The sequence below is a fragment of the Haliotis rufescens genome, unplaced genomic scaffold, assembly GCF_023055435.1.
Source record: "Haliotis rufescens isolate VD_foot unplaced genomic scaffold, xgHalRufe1.0.p SCAF_6, whole genome shotgun sequence".
Taxonomy (NCBI): Eukaryota; Metazoa; Mollusca; class Gastropoda; order Lepetellida; family Haliotidae; genus Haliotis; species Haliotis rufescens.
Genome location: NW_025964334.1, coordinates 32,236,047 through 32,258,008, shown reverse-complemented (window position 1 = coordinate 32,258,008; position 21,962 = coordinate 32,236,047). Strand labels below are relative to the sequence as shown.

Here is a 21,962-nt window from a genome sequence, read left to right as displayed (position 1 = left end):
GATAGAAGAAATTAACAGAGTAAGTTTTGGAGGGTTTTTAAGTCAATATCTGTGAAGGAATTTGCCATAGTTAACAATCACTGGTAAAAAAATTCCAACCTGTTTACTTATATTTATCAGAGTTTGTACAAGTCAAAACATATAGCCTTAAGTTCAGCACCTTCTGTGAAATCACCCACACAGCACATTATTGGAGGGAGAAAAACATTCATGAGTAAGATTCACCTTGATGCAAACATGAGACAAACTACAATGAACTACCCAAATATGTTATAAACATTTTGATAAAAAACAGTTTGTCTTGTAAGAGTCCTGGGTAGAATGTGGTGTGTATATATATTTTCAAATGACCACACATTGAGATTACAGCAGAAGTTAGTTCTTTGATTTCTGAGCTTTGAAAAGTATTCTCTATGCATTTTCTGATAAAACAAATCTGTACAGACCTTTTGAGAAATAAAAATGAATGATTCTACCTAGTTTCGTGTTGGTGTAAATGCAATCTCATTAAAATCAGATCTTAGTTTTCGCTAACGCTAAACAAAGATCTGAGGACATCCCATTTCGGGTCACGTCAGAAAAACCTTTTGCGAACTTTGACCGACCAATGAAATGACTGACAAGAAATCGATATTAGCCAATCAGAAGGCAGCTTTCTCGAGCTTAACGACACAAGTTTCAAACTGGCGACTACGCTTCAAAACATATTCTGACGTATTCTCGATTAAAAAAGTTAAAACTGATAAAAAGAACATTCTGGAATGGCTTATAGATGGCCTAGATTGTATGGATATAATCATAAAACCTGTAACTGTTGTTTCGGAATACTCTCTGTTAAATGTTTCAAGATTGCATGATCAGAAAACACATTCCGTCCGTCACTTTCATGATCTGGTAAGCGACGCTCTGATTGGTTGGATGAAAGGTTGTTCTGACGTGACCCGTAATGGGATGTCCTCAGATCTTTGTTTAGCGATACCGCGAACTAAGATCTGATTTTAATGAGATTGGTATAAATAGTTTTGATTAATTAAAACAAAAAAGGAAATACTAACTTCCAGATATTCATACATTCACCATGTATGACAAATACACATAAAACTTCTTCTTGTAGCTATCTAAAATACCATGGAACTATTGTGATCAACAAACAGATCCCTGATAAAACAGAACAAGCTATGACCCTCCACCAGATTATGAAAGTTTTTGGGTGACCCTTACAAAATATTGTCTATTGTGAAGCAACACTTTATAAATTGTTACTGTTTACAAACTAACCAACCTGAGTCACACACCACAACCAAAAGGTAACATTAAAAAAGATTAGATCTATTATATTTGTCCCCTGCTTTGTCTCATAAAATACAAAATACACAACTACAAAAGTTAAAAAATGTCAAATTCAAATTATCACATATTTAAATATAGTATTACATGTTACTTTATGTGAAAATATGTACCGGTAACATCATCTACTGGATTGAATGAAAAAAATCACATATTTAGTATAGAATAATTTCAAGTCATAGCATAATAGTATGGACAGACTACATTCATTAATTCATAAATGAAGGAATATAACAAATAAATAAACATTTTTAGTCCTCCGTCCAGCCTTCCAGCAGTTATCTCCGAACTAACATCAAACTTGGGTGCATGTTTACAGTTTATTGAACTGTTGTGTCCATCAGTCTCAACATACATACATGACATCACTTAAGTTCAAGCTTGGAAAACACTAAGGCCAGGACGGGTTACTCAGGTGTGTCCTGAGAAGGACCTGGGTACCCAAATGTCTACTCGGACCTGTGGTTAGTCACATGATATATTGCTTAAATACAATAACAATAACAGTTGCTTATGTTTGCATTTCTTTCTGACTATGCACACATTGTTTCTTACTTTTATAGGTTTGAGTAAAGATATAACTTCAGCTGACTTCAGAGTATGCATGACCAGATCAGTTTGTAGTGTATCTAAATACTTTTTGCCAGGGCTCTGGTCAAACAATTCCCAATCAGACATTTTGTATCCATCTCTTGAGACCTGCAGCGGGTACCCGGGCAGGGTCGGGTAATAGGGGGTTGGGTAGTATAAATTTTGACTCGTCCCAGCCCTAGTAATACCAACCATGAAAGACTTCTATTCACAGCTACAATAAGCCCAGGGAATCTCTATTCAAGTGGGTGAGTGAGTGAGTTGGGTTTAATGCCGCTTTTAACATTATTCCAGTTATATCACGGTGTGTCAGCTTAATGTGGGAGGAAAGCCTGAAGTGATGCAGGTCTCAGACGTTTACCACTTCGGTATGGTGCTGACAAACCTAGAAATATAATCGAGGTCGAACCATGATTCGAACCAACAATCATAGGTTTCTGGCTTGCCCAAGGGATGCAACTCTGCACAGCGAATCGCGGCTGGGCCACCTGTGCCCCCTCTATTCAAGTATCTAATGAAACAGTTATTTTGGACTTTGACTATTTACCACACAAGAGCATTAGAAAACCTGTATGCTGATGAGGTAGGCCACAAACAGCTGAAAATACCTATATACATTATTACTGATACAGTTTCAGTGAGTGAGTGAGTGAGTGAGTGAGTGAGTGAGTGAGTGAGTGAGTGGTGAGTGAGTGAGTGAGTGAGTGAGTGAGTGAGTGGGGTTACACTGCCATATTGGCCCTACTTCAGCTGGAGCTTGCAACACCAGTGTTAGAGTGCATCAGTTGAAGCTACAGCATCACTGAGTGTAGATAGTTGGGGTGTCAAGACACGCCAACCTTACTTAGGACATAGGACACATATCGCGATACTTGAGAGCTATCATATGGTACATATCATAATACTTAGTTTGCATTTGTTTTTGGCGTATGATTCTCCATGTTCCCCAGCTGACAAAATCTTGTTGCTGTCAACCAGTATATGTTTAATTCTCACAACTGATTAATTTTGGTTCATTCTAATAGTATCATGCATTTTGATTTGGCAAAATGTTTTGTGGAAGGCAGCTGGGTAACACAACCCAAGTAGTTATCAGGCTGGTTACTGCAAAAGTTAGTATCTATTACTTTCTGAAAAATGATACAGAATTAAAACATGAATAGAGACAAGGGTAGACACATCCTATATCGTATAGGCAGGTGCAAATTTGCAATATCCCGACATGTCGGTGTATCATGACACCCCTAATAGATCGACATTTTCCACTCTGGAGCACAAGCAAGCATGGACATTGAGCTGAGAAGCTATTGGCCATCACAGGGAGAACCTTGGATTTCGAACCCAAGATGAGCAGTTCCTAGAATGGCAAACATTGCTAAGGGGAATAACTCTTTGCAACAAATTTCAGCACAGACAACTGGCTCATCTGTGGCCTCACCAATCAATGAAACCCTTTAAGGCTGTGTCTAGTGACATCATCAAAATATTGGGCTGTTCTACAACACAACGATTACACCTACATAAACAGCCACTATTGCTGACATAGTATTAGATGTCCTTGTTTTTGTGTCTGAGGTTCATTTACTTAAGAATTGACCTTCGCTTTGTGTGAGTTCATTGGAGTATGAACCTTCATAGAGTGAGGGCCAAACTGTATGAACGTCAGAGCTTGCGTTGTTAGTCATCATTGATCAACTGGCCGATCATTGAAAGGTGATTAAAGATGCGTCAAACAGACACTAAGGTAAATTCATAAATTGCTGGAGACGGTCACTGTCGGCCTAGACACGGATCGAGTCGATACTACGTGTATTTCTTCGTTTGCTCATTAGGATGGGCTGTAGTGAGGATATTCATGAACAATCATGCAGTCAAGCTCTGACTTTTCTCAATGCATACTGAAACGCTGATTAAAGGTTCTAAAAGATCAGAAAGAACGCTTATGTATGTTTTCGTGCTAGGGAATTCCCAGGGGTTTCCACAGGAATGTGGAAGTAGTCCGCCAGTGTTTACGTCATTTTAAGAACACAGTCTCATGAAAAACGTATAAACGTCAAATTGTGTCGTTCATACACTTATGAACATCAATTTCGCGGTCATGTGACCGACCTCTCGTCCAATGGAAAAGCTGTATATCGTGTAAACTTCAAATTAAAAAATTATTCTACTTTGAGTTGTAGTTAAGATAGTGAAGAAGTTGGTTTCAACTAGGGGTGAAACTATACAGAAAGGTCATACTTATCAAAATACATAAGTCACGACACGATTTGTAACGAGATATTAAATAATTACCCCAAATGATTTGGAAACTTCTTGAATATAAATATTTCAGAGCAGGTTCAAAAGGAAAAAGTGGATGTGGTCACATGTTAGTAGCATGTAGTCATGAACATGCGCTAATTGCAATACATTTTGCAATATTTGACTGACAAAAACTCTGCTGGGTCGTTAAACGAATAGTGAATAATTTACTTTACAAAGTGTATCGTCTTGTATCGATACAGGAAAAAACATATCATGTATCGTAGCGTCGCATGAAAACTCACAAGGCACTGGTGCACCGATGTATCACTTCACTCCTAGTTTCAATGTCACAACTAATGAAGCAGGAAAGCTTAACTGATGCAGGCCACAGACATAAACCTTTGAACAAGGCTATAATACTGACAAGCTAAGGATAAGAATTTGGGAGAATATTGGATTCATAATCAGGGCATCCAGACAACTAATGGATGCAAGTTTAGCTGCCTAAGGGATGTAACTCTGCATTGCAAGTTGTGCTGCATGAGGGATGTATCTCTGCACAGAAATTGTCCTGCCTAAGTGATACAACTTTATAGATAATATTGTCCTGCCTAAGTGATGCAACTTACACAGAAAGCTGTCCTGCCTAAGGGAGGCAACTTTATAGATCATGTTGTCCTCCCCTAGGGATGCAACTCTGCACAGTTCTACAGCAATGTAACCCCTTGAGTATGAGACAGGATGGTTTGCTTAATACACACATAAAGATGAATATATATAACATTTTGTGAAAATGCCAAAAAATTTATCAGACAAAAAAAAGAAATATATGAATGGCCACAATTTAACACCAATTGGCACAAAAATCACAAACGATTTCCTGAAAATGATCATTCATGAAGTCTTTTGCCATTTAACCTATGAAATGTTTGATAATAACTGTGTAATGAAGATACACACTGACATACAAAAATAGCAACAAGGTATTGTTGCTTATCAGCAACAATCAAGTGAGCTCAACCTTCTCTGTTAAACCTAAGTCTGGGTGATCTGAATTATATTTTTGAACGCAATTATCTCTTGTCCTTGTTGTTTTCAGGAGACTTTTCTCAAAGATTTTCAATGTTTAAACATGAACCAATAATGTTCTAGGTATGAAGAAAGCTGAATGACACTCACTTCACATGAAATCAACGCTTCAGTTTCCGAGACCTTGTGTCTGTGAAGGAGAGTATTGAGAAGATTTTTCACATCTTAATTTCTTTTCAATTGATTAAAAAATGTATTTTTTAAATTATTTTACCACGTTCTTAATCTCGTAATGGTGATAGTTAGCCTCGTAAAGTTTCAGGCTAATCCTTAAGATAGTTCAGAAGAGAAGTCGAAACAGTCGAAGCTGACATAGCCACAAGCTCACCTAGACCCTTGGACCAGGTGAGCGAAAATGCCCAAAATAATTCTGCTTATCTGGAACAATTCACCAGCAAACACCCCTCCTCTCTCCAGTGCTCTGGTTCACAATGGAAGGAATGATGAAAGTCTACCCGAGTCTTCTCCATATGAATTAAAGAGCAAGATCTTTGTCCTCTTGATTTTGGCTCCTGATTGGTTCACTAAGGCTCTGGATGGGTTCACTCTGGTCTTCGATTGGTTCACTTTCACTTTGTATTGGTTCACTCTGACTCTGAGTGGGTGTGTGTCTATCCTTGTCATTAGGACTGAAGCTCTTGCCACAGGTCTTGCCTGTCTTGCCACAGCAGGTGTCCCCTATACAGTTTTTGTCAGGACGGCACTCAATCACACAGCTGCGTTTGTTCATGCCCTGTCCAGCCTGCAAGGTGACAGAGAGGTGAGTGAGTGAGTCAGTTTTGTTGGTTCATTTATTTAAGAATCGGTTTCAACTTTCTTTTCCCATTTATGGAGGCATAAACATAAAAAAAAGAGGACACTGATTCAAAATCAGTGACATTGTTAGCCAATCAAATGCCATTGAATCACTTGCAATTTATAGTATTTATCGGTTTTCACAGCAGTCAGCAATATTCCCTCTCTTGGTTGGTTGGTTTGTTGTTTTACGGCGCACTCAGCAATATTCCAGCTATATGATGGCGGTCTGTAAATAACTGAGTCTGGACCAGACAATCCAGAGATTGATATCATGAGCATCAATCCACACAATTGGGATCGATGACATGCTTCAACGAAGTCAGAGAGCCTGACCACCTGTTTTGTTTAAATTTCTTTGTTCGTTTTTTAAAGATGCACTCATCATTATTAGAGTTATATGACATGGTCTGTAAAAAATTGAATCTGGAACAGACAATGCAGTGATTTACATCATAAGTGTCAACCTACGCAATTGGGATAAGGTGATATGCATCAACCAAGTCAACAAGCCTGACCCCCCCATCCCTTCAGTCGCCTCTTACGACAAGCATTCTAACATAGATGCTCAAAAGCATTGCATAGAGTCTCAGGCCTAAAAATATAACAAAACCTTCTATGATGGGAGTCAATGCATAAACATGATACTATAAAACTACTAAACATCCTGCACCGTGTAAGGATGAATTTTTCCACTAAACCTAACGACGTCAACAACTCAACTGAAACAAAAATATATTGATCAACACTAATTTATGTATATATTGTTCACATGAGACCTGCATGTGAGTTTTACCTCAATGAACTCCGGCTGAATGGTTGTGGAATGTATTCCTTCATCATGGAAGATTTCCTTCACCTGGGTGGCGAGAAGCATGTAGCCCTCCACATTGTGGCAGCTGAGGTGAGCTGTTGCCACGATGCGATTCCCGGCCAGCTGCCAGATATGGAACTCGTGGATTGCCACAATTCCTGGAAGCTAAAACAATCATGACCAAAATAAGCAATCTGCATCCTTGTTTATCCAGTGCACCACATCTCCTTCTGTTGAGATAAATACCCTGGACCAGTCACTACGGATAGAAGACAGGCCTCGCTGCTTGAAGTAAAGGAGAGTTAGAAGACAGACATTGTGCTTCTAGTAAGTGAGATAACCAAGGGACATCACTCTTGTTATACTGAGAAATATATTATTGATTTTTATTTTGTTTGTTTGTTGTTAAACGCCGCATTCAGCAATATTCCAGCTATATGACGGCGGACCAGACAATCCAGTGATTGACATCATCAGCATCGATCCACGCAATTGGGATACGATGACATGCTTCAACCAAGTCAGCGAGTCTGACCACCTGATCCTGTTAGTTGCCTTTTACGACAAGCACAGTCGCCTTTTACGGCAAGAATGGGTTGCTGAAGACCTACCTATTCTAACCCGGATCTTCACAGGTCATATATATTAATGATTCTTCAACATGAATGGCAATGTTTAGACCTTCCTTCAGGTTTAAGGCACCCTAAACAGTACCACCATCACCATCGCGGAGCTCTCTATTCTATCGCTGCCACCAACCAAATTTCCCCACTGTGATAGGTGGCCACAACCATGCTTGGAGTTGAACTAGCAACCGAATGACCGTTATGTTTCCAAACCAGTGACGACTGTCGAGACGCTGAATACACCTACCCCAGCTAAATTACTTTCTTTGTCAATTTGAATTTCTATTTCATTAAATCTATCATGTCACTGATATAGTAAGAATGTAAGGGAGAAGTTGGTTGATTTTCTGCAATCTCGAACCAATATGATTATACAAACAACAAAGTAAATTCATCTGGAAAACATGGTCCATTGTAAACTTTTCAAAATGAACTATAATGAAATTCCCAAAGACAAACAAAAGTATGAACGTTAATACTTTTGGGGTAAGAGGCCAAATTTCAAGATTCTTGAAATGGTCGCGCCCACTCTGGTGGCAGCGATGTTACCGAGAGTGTAGCGAAGGTGTCACACGCTGGGAAGAGCTTGAAAAATTAAGGTACCAAGGTACATACCTCTGTTAGACCATCGTAGACTGTGAAATAATCTGGACTAAGAATTAGGCCTCAATCATACTTACATGATCCTTATCAACTTTCCTCTTGTCTGAACCTGGATATATATTAGTTTAAATTCTAACACTTCTCTAAATCCACATCACATCTAGCAACCAGTATGTAAAACATATGTTTGAATATTTAAATACAAAATTACCTTCTCAATTTTTCTTAAGATGGCTTTTGTACGTATGTGTTTTGGTACAGCTTGAAGAAGAATGTATGATGAATCCTTCACTGAAAGAAACAGGAAAGAAATAGATATGGGAGTGCTATGGAAGCCCATTAGGGCCACTAAACTATGTATTTCATCTTGAAAATTCAAGATGCTATCTTGAAAAGTCAACAAGATAGGAACCTATATTTTAAGCTTAATTTCTTGAATTTTCAAGATATTATCATAAATTTTCAACTAAGTATCTTGAAATTTCAAAAGTATCTTGACGCCTGATTACAAAGTTTGTTTTCAGTTATAACATTGCTCGATTTATTGTATATAAACTTTATGTCACTTTGAGTTGACAATTGATTACATTGACATTGTTTTAACCTTGTGCCTATCATACTTACAAAGTGGAATTGTGGTACTGATGATGATGATTACTAGCAGGATACTGGAAGAAAACAATCATAGCATCATAATCATAATCATGATAGAATGACGAATATGGCCACACATAATGTAAGTTTCCTCCCCCATATTTTGACATTTTAAAAATATAGTGAGTGAGTGAGTATGGTTTTACGCCGCTTAGTTTTAGCAATATTCCAGCAATATCATGACGGGGGACACCAGAAATGGGCTTCACACATTGTACCCATGTCGGGAATTTTAAAAATATAAATATACTACTTAAAACAACTAAAGGATCAACCGATTCTATTATATTACTATAGTTAATCTGTCATGGCATGACAGATTAACTATGGTAATTTGAAAGAATCAGATTTCCTTTAACTTTTGTTGAGTACTAAATAATTATGTTACGTTCATTTTTTTCTTTTACACCACAGTCAGTATTATGGTGACACTCATGAGCATGGGTATGCTGCTGACAAACCAAGAAACATTCAGGGTGAACCGGAATTTAAATCCACGATTCATTGGTTTCTGGTTTACCGAAGGGAGGCAACTCTGCGCAGCAAATTGTGGTGCCTAAGACGACAGGGACACCCGTGTACCCTACCTTTGAACAGTATTTAAGCTATACTGCAGCATGTTAGCTTAATGTGGGAGGAAAGAACGACAGGTGCCCTAGGAGACTTAGCCACTAGTGTCCCCTGCCACGGACTTAGCCACTAGTGTCCCCTGCCACCGACTTAACCACCAGTGTCCCCTTCCACCGACTTAGCCACCAGTGTCCCCTGCCACCGACTTAGCCACTAGTGTCCCCTGCCACCGACTTGGCCACCAGTGTCCCCTGCCACGGACTTAGCCACCAGTGTCCCCTGCCACGGACTTAACCACCAGTGTCCCCTGCCACAGACTTAGCCACTAGTGTCCCCTGCCACCGACTTAGCCACTAGTGTCCCCTGCCACCGACTTAGCCACTAGTGTCCCCTGTCGTGTAGGAACTCTGGTTGAGTTGAAATATGGTGCCTACCTCATAACTGGATCCACATAATACTTCCATTCTCCCTCCACAAACCAGATGACGAGGGCGCTGATGATGACAATGACGGACCCAAGGGCGTCGCCCAGCACATGGAGGAACACCCCTCTCATGTTCAGCTGGGACTGGGAAACTGGGAAAACCATCGATTACATCTTGTATTATGAAATTTCCTTTAAAAATCCAAATGTTTCCTCACCTTATACTTTATAGGGGTATTACAAAGATGATATACATGTGAATGACAAATTGTATTATGACAAACACATACCATGTGAACATAAAATATTTGGTCTGTTTGAAAACAAAATTTGAAAAATGACAGTCTGTGTATATGGTCAATAATGTCAATATATTGGAAGCACCCTTTCCAAAAATGTGTGAGTGAGTGAGTGAGTGAGTGAGTGAGTGAGTGAGTGAGTGTGTGAGTGAGTGAGTGAGTAAACATGAGTAGAACACTTATGGCCACCACGATCATCAAGTTTATGATAAATTGTTATATATACCCTATCCCATTCACCAAATGATGTCAGATCACAGCATTTCTTTTGATCATGAGGGGAGTTCCATCATTGGAAGGCTATTTTCAGCATTTTATCATGTATATCAGGCAGTAAAAAGCTATGTTAGTGAAGGTCTTTACCATAAGGGAGTGGATAAAACTCATTCATAATCAAGGATCAGACCTAGGTCATTTCTTTGTCTTTTTACCCAAGTCAAGTGAATATGGGCAGTCTAGGGACATAACTAAAATATGCTTTAAACCATTCTCACCAACTTTGGGTTTGCTGCTCTCGATCTCTATCTGCACATCCATATCACCCTCCCCGTCCTGGGTACTGAGGCCATTGATGATGTTCTGCTTGGCAACAAGCTTCTCCTTCTCAGTGCTTGGTTCCTCATCACTGTTGTGACTGTGACTGCCCCCTCCGTGACTGTGACTGACCCCTCCATGGGAGTGGCCTGGAGAATAGACACCCAACTTATTCCACTGACACACGTTCAATGGAGACAATTTTACCCCAAATGTTTACATCATTGGACCAAAACTTGATCAAGGCCTTCTGCCATTTCCATGTTTGCGCGCGTGTGTGCGACCAAACAAATTGGTATCTAAACTTATTATCGCCTTGAGAGAAAAAATTAGGTTGCAGTTTCTGTGTTATTCTCTTACCATGCTGATGGAACAACGCCAGACCAATGAGGTTTACTACGAGACCACAGACCCCGACAATCAGCATCAGCTTGGGGTCATCGATCTCCTCAACCTGGACCAGTCGTTTGAGGGACTCAACCAGGATGGAGAAACACAGCGCCAGGAGAAAAACAGAGTTGACTAGGGCCCCAAGGACTTCTGCGCGGATCCAGCCAAAGGTATTCTTCTCACTTGGCCAGCGTGCAATCTGGAAGAAGAAATGAAAATTTGTCAAGCAGACATGACAAGGATCACTCAAAAAATGATCTGTGTGACAGTGCTAACAACTTGATGAGCAGTGTTTCCATTACCTTATATGTTTAGGATATTGACAGGAAAATTATGGCTGGATGAGTGGAAGTGACTTACCCTGACACAAGAGAATCCCACTATAAGTGCCACCACATCAGACAGAGTGGAAGTGACTTACCCAGACACAGGAGAATCCCACTATTAGTGCCACCACATCAGACAGAGTGGAAGTGACTTACCCTGACACAGGAAAATCCCACTATTAGTGCCACCACATCAGACAGAGTGGAAGTGACTTACCCTGACACAGGAGAATCCCACTATAAGTGCCACCACATCAGACAGAGTGGAAGTGACTTACCCTGACACAGGAGAATCCCACTATTAGTGCCACCACATCAGACAGAGTGGAAGTGACTTACCCTGACACAGGAGAATCCCACTATTAGTGCCACCACATCAGACAGAGTGGAAGTGACTTACCCTGACACAGGAGAATCCCACTATTAGTGCCACCACATCAGACAGAGTGGAAGTGACTTACCCTGACACAGGAGAATCCCACTATAAGTGCCACCACATCAGACAGAGTGGAAGTGACTTACCCTGACACAGGAGAATCCCACTATTAGTGCCACCACATCAGACAGAGTGGAAGTGACTTACCCTGACACAGGAGAATCCCACTTTTAGTGCCACCACATCAGACAGACTGGAAGTGACTTACCCTGACACAGGAGAATCCCACTATAAGTGCCACCACATCAGACAGAGTGGAAGTGACTTACCCTGACACAGGAGAATCCCACTATTAGTGCCACCACATCAGACAACATGTGAAAGGAATCTGCCACGAGGGCGACGGAGTTGGTGATGTAGCCCACGATGATCTCCACCAGAAAGAATGCTCCAGTCAGACCCAACATGGTCAACAAGCGACATGTTTTACCAGAATAGCGACCCATTTCTTTTCTCTGAAACTAAACATTGGCAAGTAAGCAGACATTTGTCTTTCCCCGTCAACAACTCCAATCTTAACATTTTCCACATTAGGGTAACTTGATTAAATCTTCCTCTTCAGTTAACATGGTTTAAGATTTAATACTCAACTTTGCTAAAGACGACAATATTGGACATTAGCAAATGTTGAGTTGTATATGGCCGTAAACAATGTTAAATCCAAGAACACGGTAGGCTTCTCAGTCACATGATTAACCCAAGTGTAAATATTAATTACTTATCGAAACTGCCTTAATTGTTTGAAATAAAACAATTTGCAAAGCTGCGATCAGGACCCACAGGCCCTGACTAAATTCTGCAGGCCGTCATTTAAAACACTGCAGCTTATTGTGACATATAAACCGACAGGCCATAAGGATGGACCCATACAGATTGGAAACCACAGGCCTGACTCGAGTTCTATCTGCCACGGGCCTACAGGCAGGCGCTTATTTCGAACAAAGCATGACATGCATGATTTCTATACAAGTTCTATTACACGCAGGAACACTGATTACATAAAAAAAACATTTGAGGATGAATAAATTGACTGATGGAAAATTGTGTATTTGACACGACACAAAAAAGTCTTTGTTTATCCAACCAGTCCGATGATGCTAAAAAGCTTACTTTTAATTATCTTTGTTTATCCAACCAGTCCGATCATACAAAAATGTTTACTTTTAATTATTTTCTCACCAGCTGTGACTACAAAAACCAAAAGTACTAAAAGTGAGAGTGCCCACTGCAGTAGATTCAAAATTTAGAACCAAGACATGAAGCTGAATACGTTTTCCAACATGTGTCATGCACTGTTGATGAATTATGTACATATATTTAATGCTGTATTGAAAATGTTTTAATAAAATATTGTTGTTTTAAAAGTGGTTTATGTTTGTCCATTGTACATTTTGCAGACATTAAACCGGCAGAATTGTAAAGCTGATTTCTTTTTCCTGTGCCATGTTGAGATGTGCACTTAAAGGTATGCAACATAGTTCTGGGTGTTTTCTTTGCACACAGATTCAAGTTCACAATCATTTGGTTTCTCCAATATATTGTTCACTAATTATTAGTGAAAGTTAACAGTGGAAACGTAAATATTTTTATCTGTTTTACCATACTTCACCCTAAATTGTCAGTGTGCCAGATATTTGATCATCCTGTCTATGAAAAAGATGGCTTGCGGACCAGAGATAAAAGCACATGCAAGTATCATATTGGATCGTGAGTAAGATATCGTGATACGTATCGCACAGTTGGGGTATCATCCCAGCCCCAGAAATTACATTTATGCCAGTTCTGGCAGGACAATTTAAATCACATTAAAAATAAATTGATGAAAAATCTCTTCGTCCCATGTTACTTAGCTACCCTCCACCATATGTGGACAGGTCCTACAGTTGCTCTTCATGCACCTGCAACTCCACGTTTTTGGAGTACTTCAACCAAAACAGGCTTTGGGTCAGACGCTTTTGCGATTCAAACTTGTCGACAGCAAATTAACAATTTCCCACTTCATGTTAATAATTAGTGTGATGGCTTGGTTGAAGTGACTTGTGTTTCACTGATAACCAATAAAGAGAGAGAGGCGTTCACTTTAATTTGACATCATTGAATCGAATGCAATACTAAACTACAATGTTAAAATATCGCTGATAGTAAGAAAATAAGAAGTCTAAAATTGTACAAATTTTGAACAAAATAGTTTTTCCCCAATTTGCCTGGCAAGGGTTTAGTTTTAAATCCCAGATATATTCCTGGATACATTGTTTCTGTATGCCGAACCTGCGCTGACAATGACCCAAACAGTTCCAGCTCTAACAGGGATATGCTTTTGTATAGCCAAGACAATTGCAATTCCCATACTGTAACACAGACAGACAACAGTCATTGCACTACAATCGTTTGGTGGAACGGGGCTCAGTCCAGCATTGATAGTAAAACAGAGACCCATCATCACAAAACCCTGAGAATAGGTCAAAATGGAATGATCTGTGACTAGGAATGTATAGTTAACAAAGAACAATATAGATATTTGACCTGCAAAGTTATTTTTGGACTCGGATGAGTCCAAATGCATTACCCAACCCTACTGGGGTACCCGCTGTAGGTCTCAAGTTGGGTACGAAATGTCCGATTGTGAATTACTGGAGCCCTGGCAAAAACTGCTAAGTTCTATTCACATGTAAAACGATCCAATCATGCATGCACTGTGAAGTTGACAGAAGCCTTATCTTTACTGAAACATATAAAAATCAGAAGGAATGCAACATTTAGCAACTTGATGTGTAATCATGGAGTTTTGATTGTTATTGTCATAAAACAATATATCATGTGACTAACTAGTCTTATAAGTTATAGTAGTCCTGTGGGTATCCAGGTCCTACCCAGGACCCACCCGACCTGAGTACCCGAATTACCTATCCCAGAAGTAAAGTGTACCATGACACATCATAAATTTGATTTGAATCATTATCAATTGAAGTATTATCTCATTAATTAAATCAGTTTTGGAGACAGGTTTTAATTGCTGTAGTTGACACTGAATACACACAGGTAAAATTAAAGTGAACGAAACGGTTTAAAAATGTACCATTATTTATAAAAGTTTTATATCATAATTATCATTATATAACATATATTCAGATCAGAGGTTTTCAGACATACATTTTTGGATGGACATAATGTGAGTATTATAGGGGTAACGCTATTTTTCAGGGCAATTATCATTTGCAGAAGCCTGGGGTCTTCCATTAACTGCCTGACGAAGGAGGGCAGTTGAGAAGACCGAGGGCTTTTGCAAATGATAATGCCCTGAAAAATAGCGTTACCGTTATTATAGCTGAAATGGATATAATTTGTTATCAAATAAAAATAAACAACAATATCGGTTTTGAAATATATATTGCAATCACGACGAATGTCACTGACCCACTTTTACAAATATGGAAACGTCAGAGAACAAATCAGATGACATCACTATTGAACGTGACGTCACCTATCCCTATCCTATGACATCACCTAACAATGGGCATGATAATGGCCCGACGTCAAGCAATATGAGGGCATTATCAAGTTACAGTGGCCTGCTCATTTATGATAACATGTGGGCGGTTTAATGATAACTCTATCCATTTTATATCCAAGTCTATAACAATGCAATAATGAGTAGTGTGGCACGGACACTGTAAATACTCAGATAATGGTTTGTTTTTAAGATATAGTTGTCTTTCAGAAGTAAATGAGATGTTTTACAGTTGTAAGACATAGTTGTCTTTCAGAAGTAAATGAGATGTTTTACAGTTGTAAGATATAGTTGTCTTTCAGAAGTAAATGAGATGTTTTACAGTTGTTCATGTATTTAGCAAGAAAACTTATGAATGTTTCTTTAAAGCGTCTGAAAACCCATAACACGGGAAACATGTATATCATTCATTGTTTTCAGCACATTAAGTTTCTAGTGTTAAAGGGGCACTGATCTAACGCAATTCCCCGGACTGGTTGTTGCCTTTGTTATTGTTATTTCCCCCGTGAGTACCCGGATGATACGCAACGCAACTGAGCATGACCAGAGACTGGGCTACCGTCTGCAAGGACAGCTAAATAAACTTGGAGGATGGAGGCAATATTTGTTTTACGCATTTTTGCATAAACACTGATTTGTTAACCGTGATCTAAAAAGATTTCGACAAAGGGCGCATGTTAATTAATTTCTTCAGCCTAAACTAACAGACAAAAAGAACGGCGGAGCTCATCGGGTGTCGTCATTTGGAAATACCCCAGATGGTTATAGTTAACACTAAAAAAAGTATCCATGCAGTGAAAGCATTTTCGGTTTTCGGATTGCGTCGATAATACGATTACTACTCCCTTGTTGTCATCCACGTTTTCTCGCATAACCCTACACTTGTGTATTAGTCGTCATTCACTTGATGCTCAGTTAATGAATTTATTACAGGTACAATTAGTGGTAGCACCACATAGATTACCTGACAAAGGTTCCCATTTGGCATTTATTGTGTCTGGGGTAATTATTCAATCTAAATCCAGGTTTGAAGTGAGGTGAAATGTGTGTTATGTAATATGCACGTGGCAGACCAGCAAGAGGTGAATGATCAGTTGATTTACTTTTTTTTTGTAAATCAACGGATCGTTCCTAGTCATCAAAGGATTAACAGAAAATACGTTGATTGATTAATCACTGTTATCTTGCACAGTGGATATGCCAAAAGTGAGTGTTTACATGTCTAGGTTTACTAAAACAAAGGGAATACACACATATCCTTGCGTGAAGTGCCGATGTAAAAACAACATACTTTGTTCAAAGGGTGAACTGATAATACGTTGATTGATTGATCATTGTTATCTTTCACTCAATGGAATTTTTAGGAACCGTGGATGTTATGAAAATAGTTGTCACGTGGGCTTTCTCAGATGACCCTTGAGACTTGACACCTATGTGAAACACCTGAAACAATCCAAGTGATCAGTTGAGAAACGAACACGGGTTATAATATCCCGAAACGATATATATCTTTTAAAATATGTGATTGTTGCAGAGACACGTGACATCGAATAGGTTTCTTTGTACAGCTGCAGACGAATGGGATATTGTTCCTTTGGGTGGATATTCACGGATACATTCCTCGAACAAGGAAGCTGCCTAAAATTTATACACATAAATTTGGTAGGTTGTAATTATGGTATTTGCATTTTGTTTTCCTTCATTTGCTGTAGCATTGAACCGATTCGTCCTTGTTTCTCTACGTCTTGGTTGGGAAATTCTTCAATGCGCGATATACGTTGTTTTCACAGGCCTTTTCCCTTGTAAGCGTGTATATATTACCGTCAATTTGTAAAATGTAATTCTCTCATTCAATTTATAAAATGTGTAAATATTTCAGTCTATTTGACTAAAAAATCTGTCCAGATTGATTAAGGCGATCAAAAGGGCCTACAAACATCACAACAGATTATTATGTAGGATTAGAAGCCAAACAACATAGAAATGTACTTTTCAACGTAGCATTTTCAGTCTCTTGGTGATGACATTAAACATCAAAATGTTTGGAATTCGTTATCATAATAATACAGATGGAAATGTTTTTCAGTCACTTTGTTAAATAACTGAATATTTAGGCGTTGAATAAATTTGAAAATGTTACACATTTTGACAGTAACAAATATACACACTATCAAAAAGCAATGCTCAGGTGAAATATTTACTTTGTGTTGCAAGTCAAAATAGTGTAAACGAAAATCGCAAAATTGCCAAGCAAGTGACTTATCAAAACTTCGTCACCATTACCGATGCTAACCACAAAGATACCTACATTTCCTTATTATCTCCAAAACTGTATTTCATTTTGTTGATCAATGTGACCATACGCCCTCTATATTACTACCCATACAAGTGACTAATGCGCTTACGAATGGCGCAGCAGAGGTCGCGAACTAGTCTAGATTTCTGCTATGCATCCGGGTACTCACTGGGAAAAAACAATAACAAAGGCAACAACCAGTCCCGGGGAATTGCGTTAGATCAGTGCCCCTTTAAATTCAAAATATCTTTGAAAATAAGAGTCCATATAATATCTTCATTATGAATGTGAATCCTATATTTGGCATGTGGATATTCTAAATGCATGATTTCACTTAGGCCTAGCCTCGATGAATTTGGAACATTCCATTGGTTTAACAAAGCTTCTTTACGTCAGCTGTAATCGTGGTTGAACGCCTTTCTGTTAGATTGCGCCATTTGCTCACTGGTATATCGGCAGTGATAAAGTGATAAGCAGCTGATAAGGACACATCAACATGTCACTGACCTATGGAGTTTGATAACCTAGTCATAACAGCCAGGGGACAGTTGCCTCATACACTGGCATTTCGGCAAATAAGGCGTATTTATGCTGCCTAGTAACAATAACAAACCAATACTAATGCGGTATTTACTGACAAACAAGAGGTGTATATACTTACTGTCGGTTCTTCTCAGAATATGGCCGAACGTTGTGGAATATTTTGCACACAACTCCCTTTGCAACACAATAGCATGACTACAATTTCTACATTTTTCGAGTTCAGAATATTGCACTCGACACTCGTCAACTTAGATCTGTGTGCAAAAACGGATATGAGACGATTTCCACGGCCAATGCGTCTACTTAAGGCATCACGACTGAGTCATTTTCGGGCCGTGAATTAAATGATGTTATTTCATCGTTGTGGGTCGTTCTCCCGTCTCAAATTCGCATACAGCTGATCTTACCGGCTGACACGGTTCTTAACGTCCCTTTCCCAGACCAGGCCTTATCGAGAGGTATGCCTGTTGTACACGCGCGTGTAGTTCAACTGTACTGTATTTAAGCTTCCGCACGCAAAAACGAAATGCGCGGCTAATAATAGACAAATCCCAGTCAAATCCCAGTCAAATTCCAATTCCACACATTTGTGTCTGAATAAATATTACTCAAAAGCGAACGCCGTATTCTGGGACAAAATGTTCATAACAAATAACGTTAAAGGAGAGTATTTTATGCTCTAAGCCTTACAATTCGTACTGTAACGTGTTTTATAATTGTACATAAATTTATAACACTTAGAGCCATTAATTTTCTTATCTGTACTCTCAGTGAAGTGACGATTGAGATCATCTGTGGTTTGATTTAGTCTCTTTAGACATCGTGGTAATGGATCACAATACCCTAAACTAATAAATACATGCACGTTTGTAAAATCCGTTTGACTATATACTAGAACGGACATATACATACATTTTCTTCATACGCATTCTGGCAGTCACAAATATAGCTGACAAACGATATCCGAACTTTCTTTTCAGAACACAGGCCACTTTATTTTACTCTGATCTCTTTTTTTCCTTTTTCTAGAGACAAACGTTGCTATCAAAAGTGGTACGTCATCTGAGAGGAAAACAGATATACTGGTTGGCTCACTTCTTTACACAATATTTTCTGTTAACTATCGGATTTAGATAATTTCTATCAAAGGGGAATCTTGACTTAATATAAGCTTTTCCACTATATCATATATCGTCGAATTATCATATAAATTATTAAATATATGGAAAAATACATTTTTACAGCTAGGGGATATTCGAAGCCAGTGGCATTGATGCTGACTCACTTTAATCTATTCAACGTTTTTCAGAATGTATTCTTTGTACCCACCCTACACTTTATCAAAAAAAGAGCTTTGCATATTTTGCCACATTGTATACGGGGCGCGAACGGGCGTCTGGGAAAGGGACAACAACAGAATCTTCATATTGCCTTGTATATAGCGTGTGCGTAAATCAGCGCCGCAAGCCCGTACAACTGGTTTAATACAATTATCATTTGTATATTCAAGCCACTGATTGGTCACTATATATGTATGACTCCTACTGGTCACTCTACACATTATTATATCATAGAAACATTCTTGTGTATTTCACGCATCAATGAAACGGGAGGCTTACGTTGGTCTGGGAAAGTGACAACTACAGACTCTTCATATTGCCTTTCTTGGTGTGTGCAAAAATCCTCATAGGCTACCCCTACAATGGGTATAATACAATGCCTTTTCTATTCGGTCCACTGACATGTCACTCTTACACAATATTATGAAAAAAAGAGCACTGAGTGTGTTTCATGGTATTTTATACCGGACGCGAACATTGGTCTGGGAAAGGGAAAACTACACACTGTTCATATTGGCAGGCACAGGTTGTGGTAAAATCATTGCAACTATACCACATAACTAGTATGATACAATTATTATTGTGTACGGGGGACGGACATTGGTCTGCTAAAGGGACAACTACAGACTGTTCAGATTGCTTGTCTATTGAGTGTAGGTAATTAATCGTCGCTACCTCCACAACTGTTGTAATATATTTATTATTTTTACTATGTATGACTCCTACTGGACCATCTATACATTATTATATAAAAGAAACATCGCTGTGTGTTTTCCAATCTCAATTAAACAGGAGACGAACACTGGTCGCGGAAAGGGACAACTACAGACTTTTCATATTGCTTGCATATAGCGTGTGGGTAAATAATCGTTGCTAACCCCACAACTGTTGAAATATATTGATTATTTTTACTATGTATGACTCCTACTGGACCGTCTACACATTATTATATAAGAGAAACACCCCTGTGTGTTTTCAAATATCAATCATATGGGTGACGAACACTGGTCGCGGAAAGGGACCTCTACAGACTTTTCATATTGCTTGCATATAGCGTGTGGGTAAATAGTGGTCACTACATCCACAGCTGTTGTAATATATCTATTATTTTTACTATGTATGACTCCTACTGGTCACTCTTCACATTATAACATAGAAGAAACATCGCTGTGTGTTTTCCAATATAATTTAAACAGGAGACGAACACTAGTCGCGGAAAGGGACAACTACAGACTTTTCATATTTCATGTATATAGCATGTGGGTAAATATTCGTCGCTACCTCCACAACTGTTGAAATATAACGATAATTTTTACTATGAATGACTCCTACTGGACCATCTACACATTATTATGTAAAAAAACCATCCCTGTGTATTTTCGATTGTCAATTAAACGGGAGACGAACAGTGGTCGCGGAAAGGGACAACTACAGACTTTTCATATTGCTTGCATATAGCGTGTGGGTAAATAGTGGTCACTACATCCACAGCTGTTGTAATATATCTATTATTTTTACTGTGTATGACTCCTACTGGACCATCTACACATTATTATATAAAAGAGACATCCCTGCGTGATTTGCGATATTAATTAAATGGGAGACGAACACTGGTCGCGGAAAGGGACAACTACAGACTTTTCAGATTACTTGCATATAGCGTGTGGGTAAATAGTGGTCACTACCTCTACAGCTGTTGTAATATATCTATTATTTTTACTGTGTATGACTCCTACTGGACCGTCTACACATTATTATATAAAAAAACCCATCCCTGTGTATTTTCCATTGTCAATTAAACGGGAGACGAACAGTGGTCGCGGAAAGGGACAACTACAGACTTTTCATATTGCTTGCATATAGCGTGTGGGTAAATAGTGGTCACTACATCCACAGCTGTTGTTATATATCTATTATTTTTACTATGTATGACTCCTACTGGACCATCTACACATTATTATATAAAAGAGACATCCCTGTGTGTTTTCCAATATCAATTAAATAGGAGACGAACACTGGTCGCGGAAAGGGACAACTACAGACTTTTCAGATTACTTGTATATAGCGTGTGGGTAAATAATCGTTGCTAAACCCACAACTGTTGTAATATATTGATTATTTTTACTATGTATGACTCCTACAGGACCATCTACACATTATTACATAAAAGAAACATCCCTGTGTGTTTTCCAATATCAATTAAATGGGAGACGAACATTGGTCGCGGAAAGGGACATCTACAGACTTATCATATTGCCTTTATAGGGTGGTTTGAAAATCCTCATCGCTACCCCCACGAGTGGTATAATACAATGATTTTTTTATATACTTAGTCCACTGGCATGTTACAGTTGACATTATATAAGAGGAAATGTGTTTTCCATATTAGCTAAGCGGGAGGCGAACACTGGTCTTGGAAAGGGACAAGTACAGACTGTTCATATTGCTTTGTATGGGGTGTGGGGAAATCATCGCCGATACCCCACAACTGGTATGGTGCACTTATTATTTGTATATTTACGACACTGAATGA

General features: G+C 38.8%; 1 protein-coding gene across 1 annotated transcript; it reads right to left on the bottom strand.

Annotated features, from left to right (window-relative positions):
* Window positions 1–3,625: 3,625 nt before the first annotated feature.
* On the bottom strand, window positions 3,626–18,529 carry LOC124115070 (zinc transporter 1-like). Its single transcript, XM_046475912.2, has 9 exons — window positions 18,208–18,529; window positions 12,012–12,203; window positions 10,951–11,179; window positions 10,551–10,739; window positions 9,768–9,909; window positions 8,734–8,777; window positions 8,321–8,400; window positions 6,863–7,045; window positions 3,626–6,013 (listed from the first exon to the last, which is right to left on the bottom strand). Exons 2-9 carry the CDS (start codon window positions 12,186–12,188, stop codon window positions 5,747–5,749), a joined length of 1,311 nt encoding a protein of 436 aa, XP_046331868.1. The 5' UTR covers window positions 12,189–12,203; window positions 18,208–18,529; the 3' UTR covers window positions 3,626–5,746.
* Between the last annotated feature and the right edge of the window lie 3,433 nt (window positions 18,530–21,962).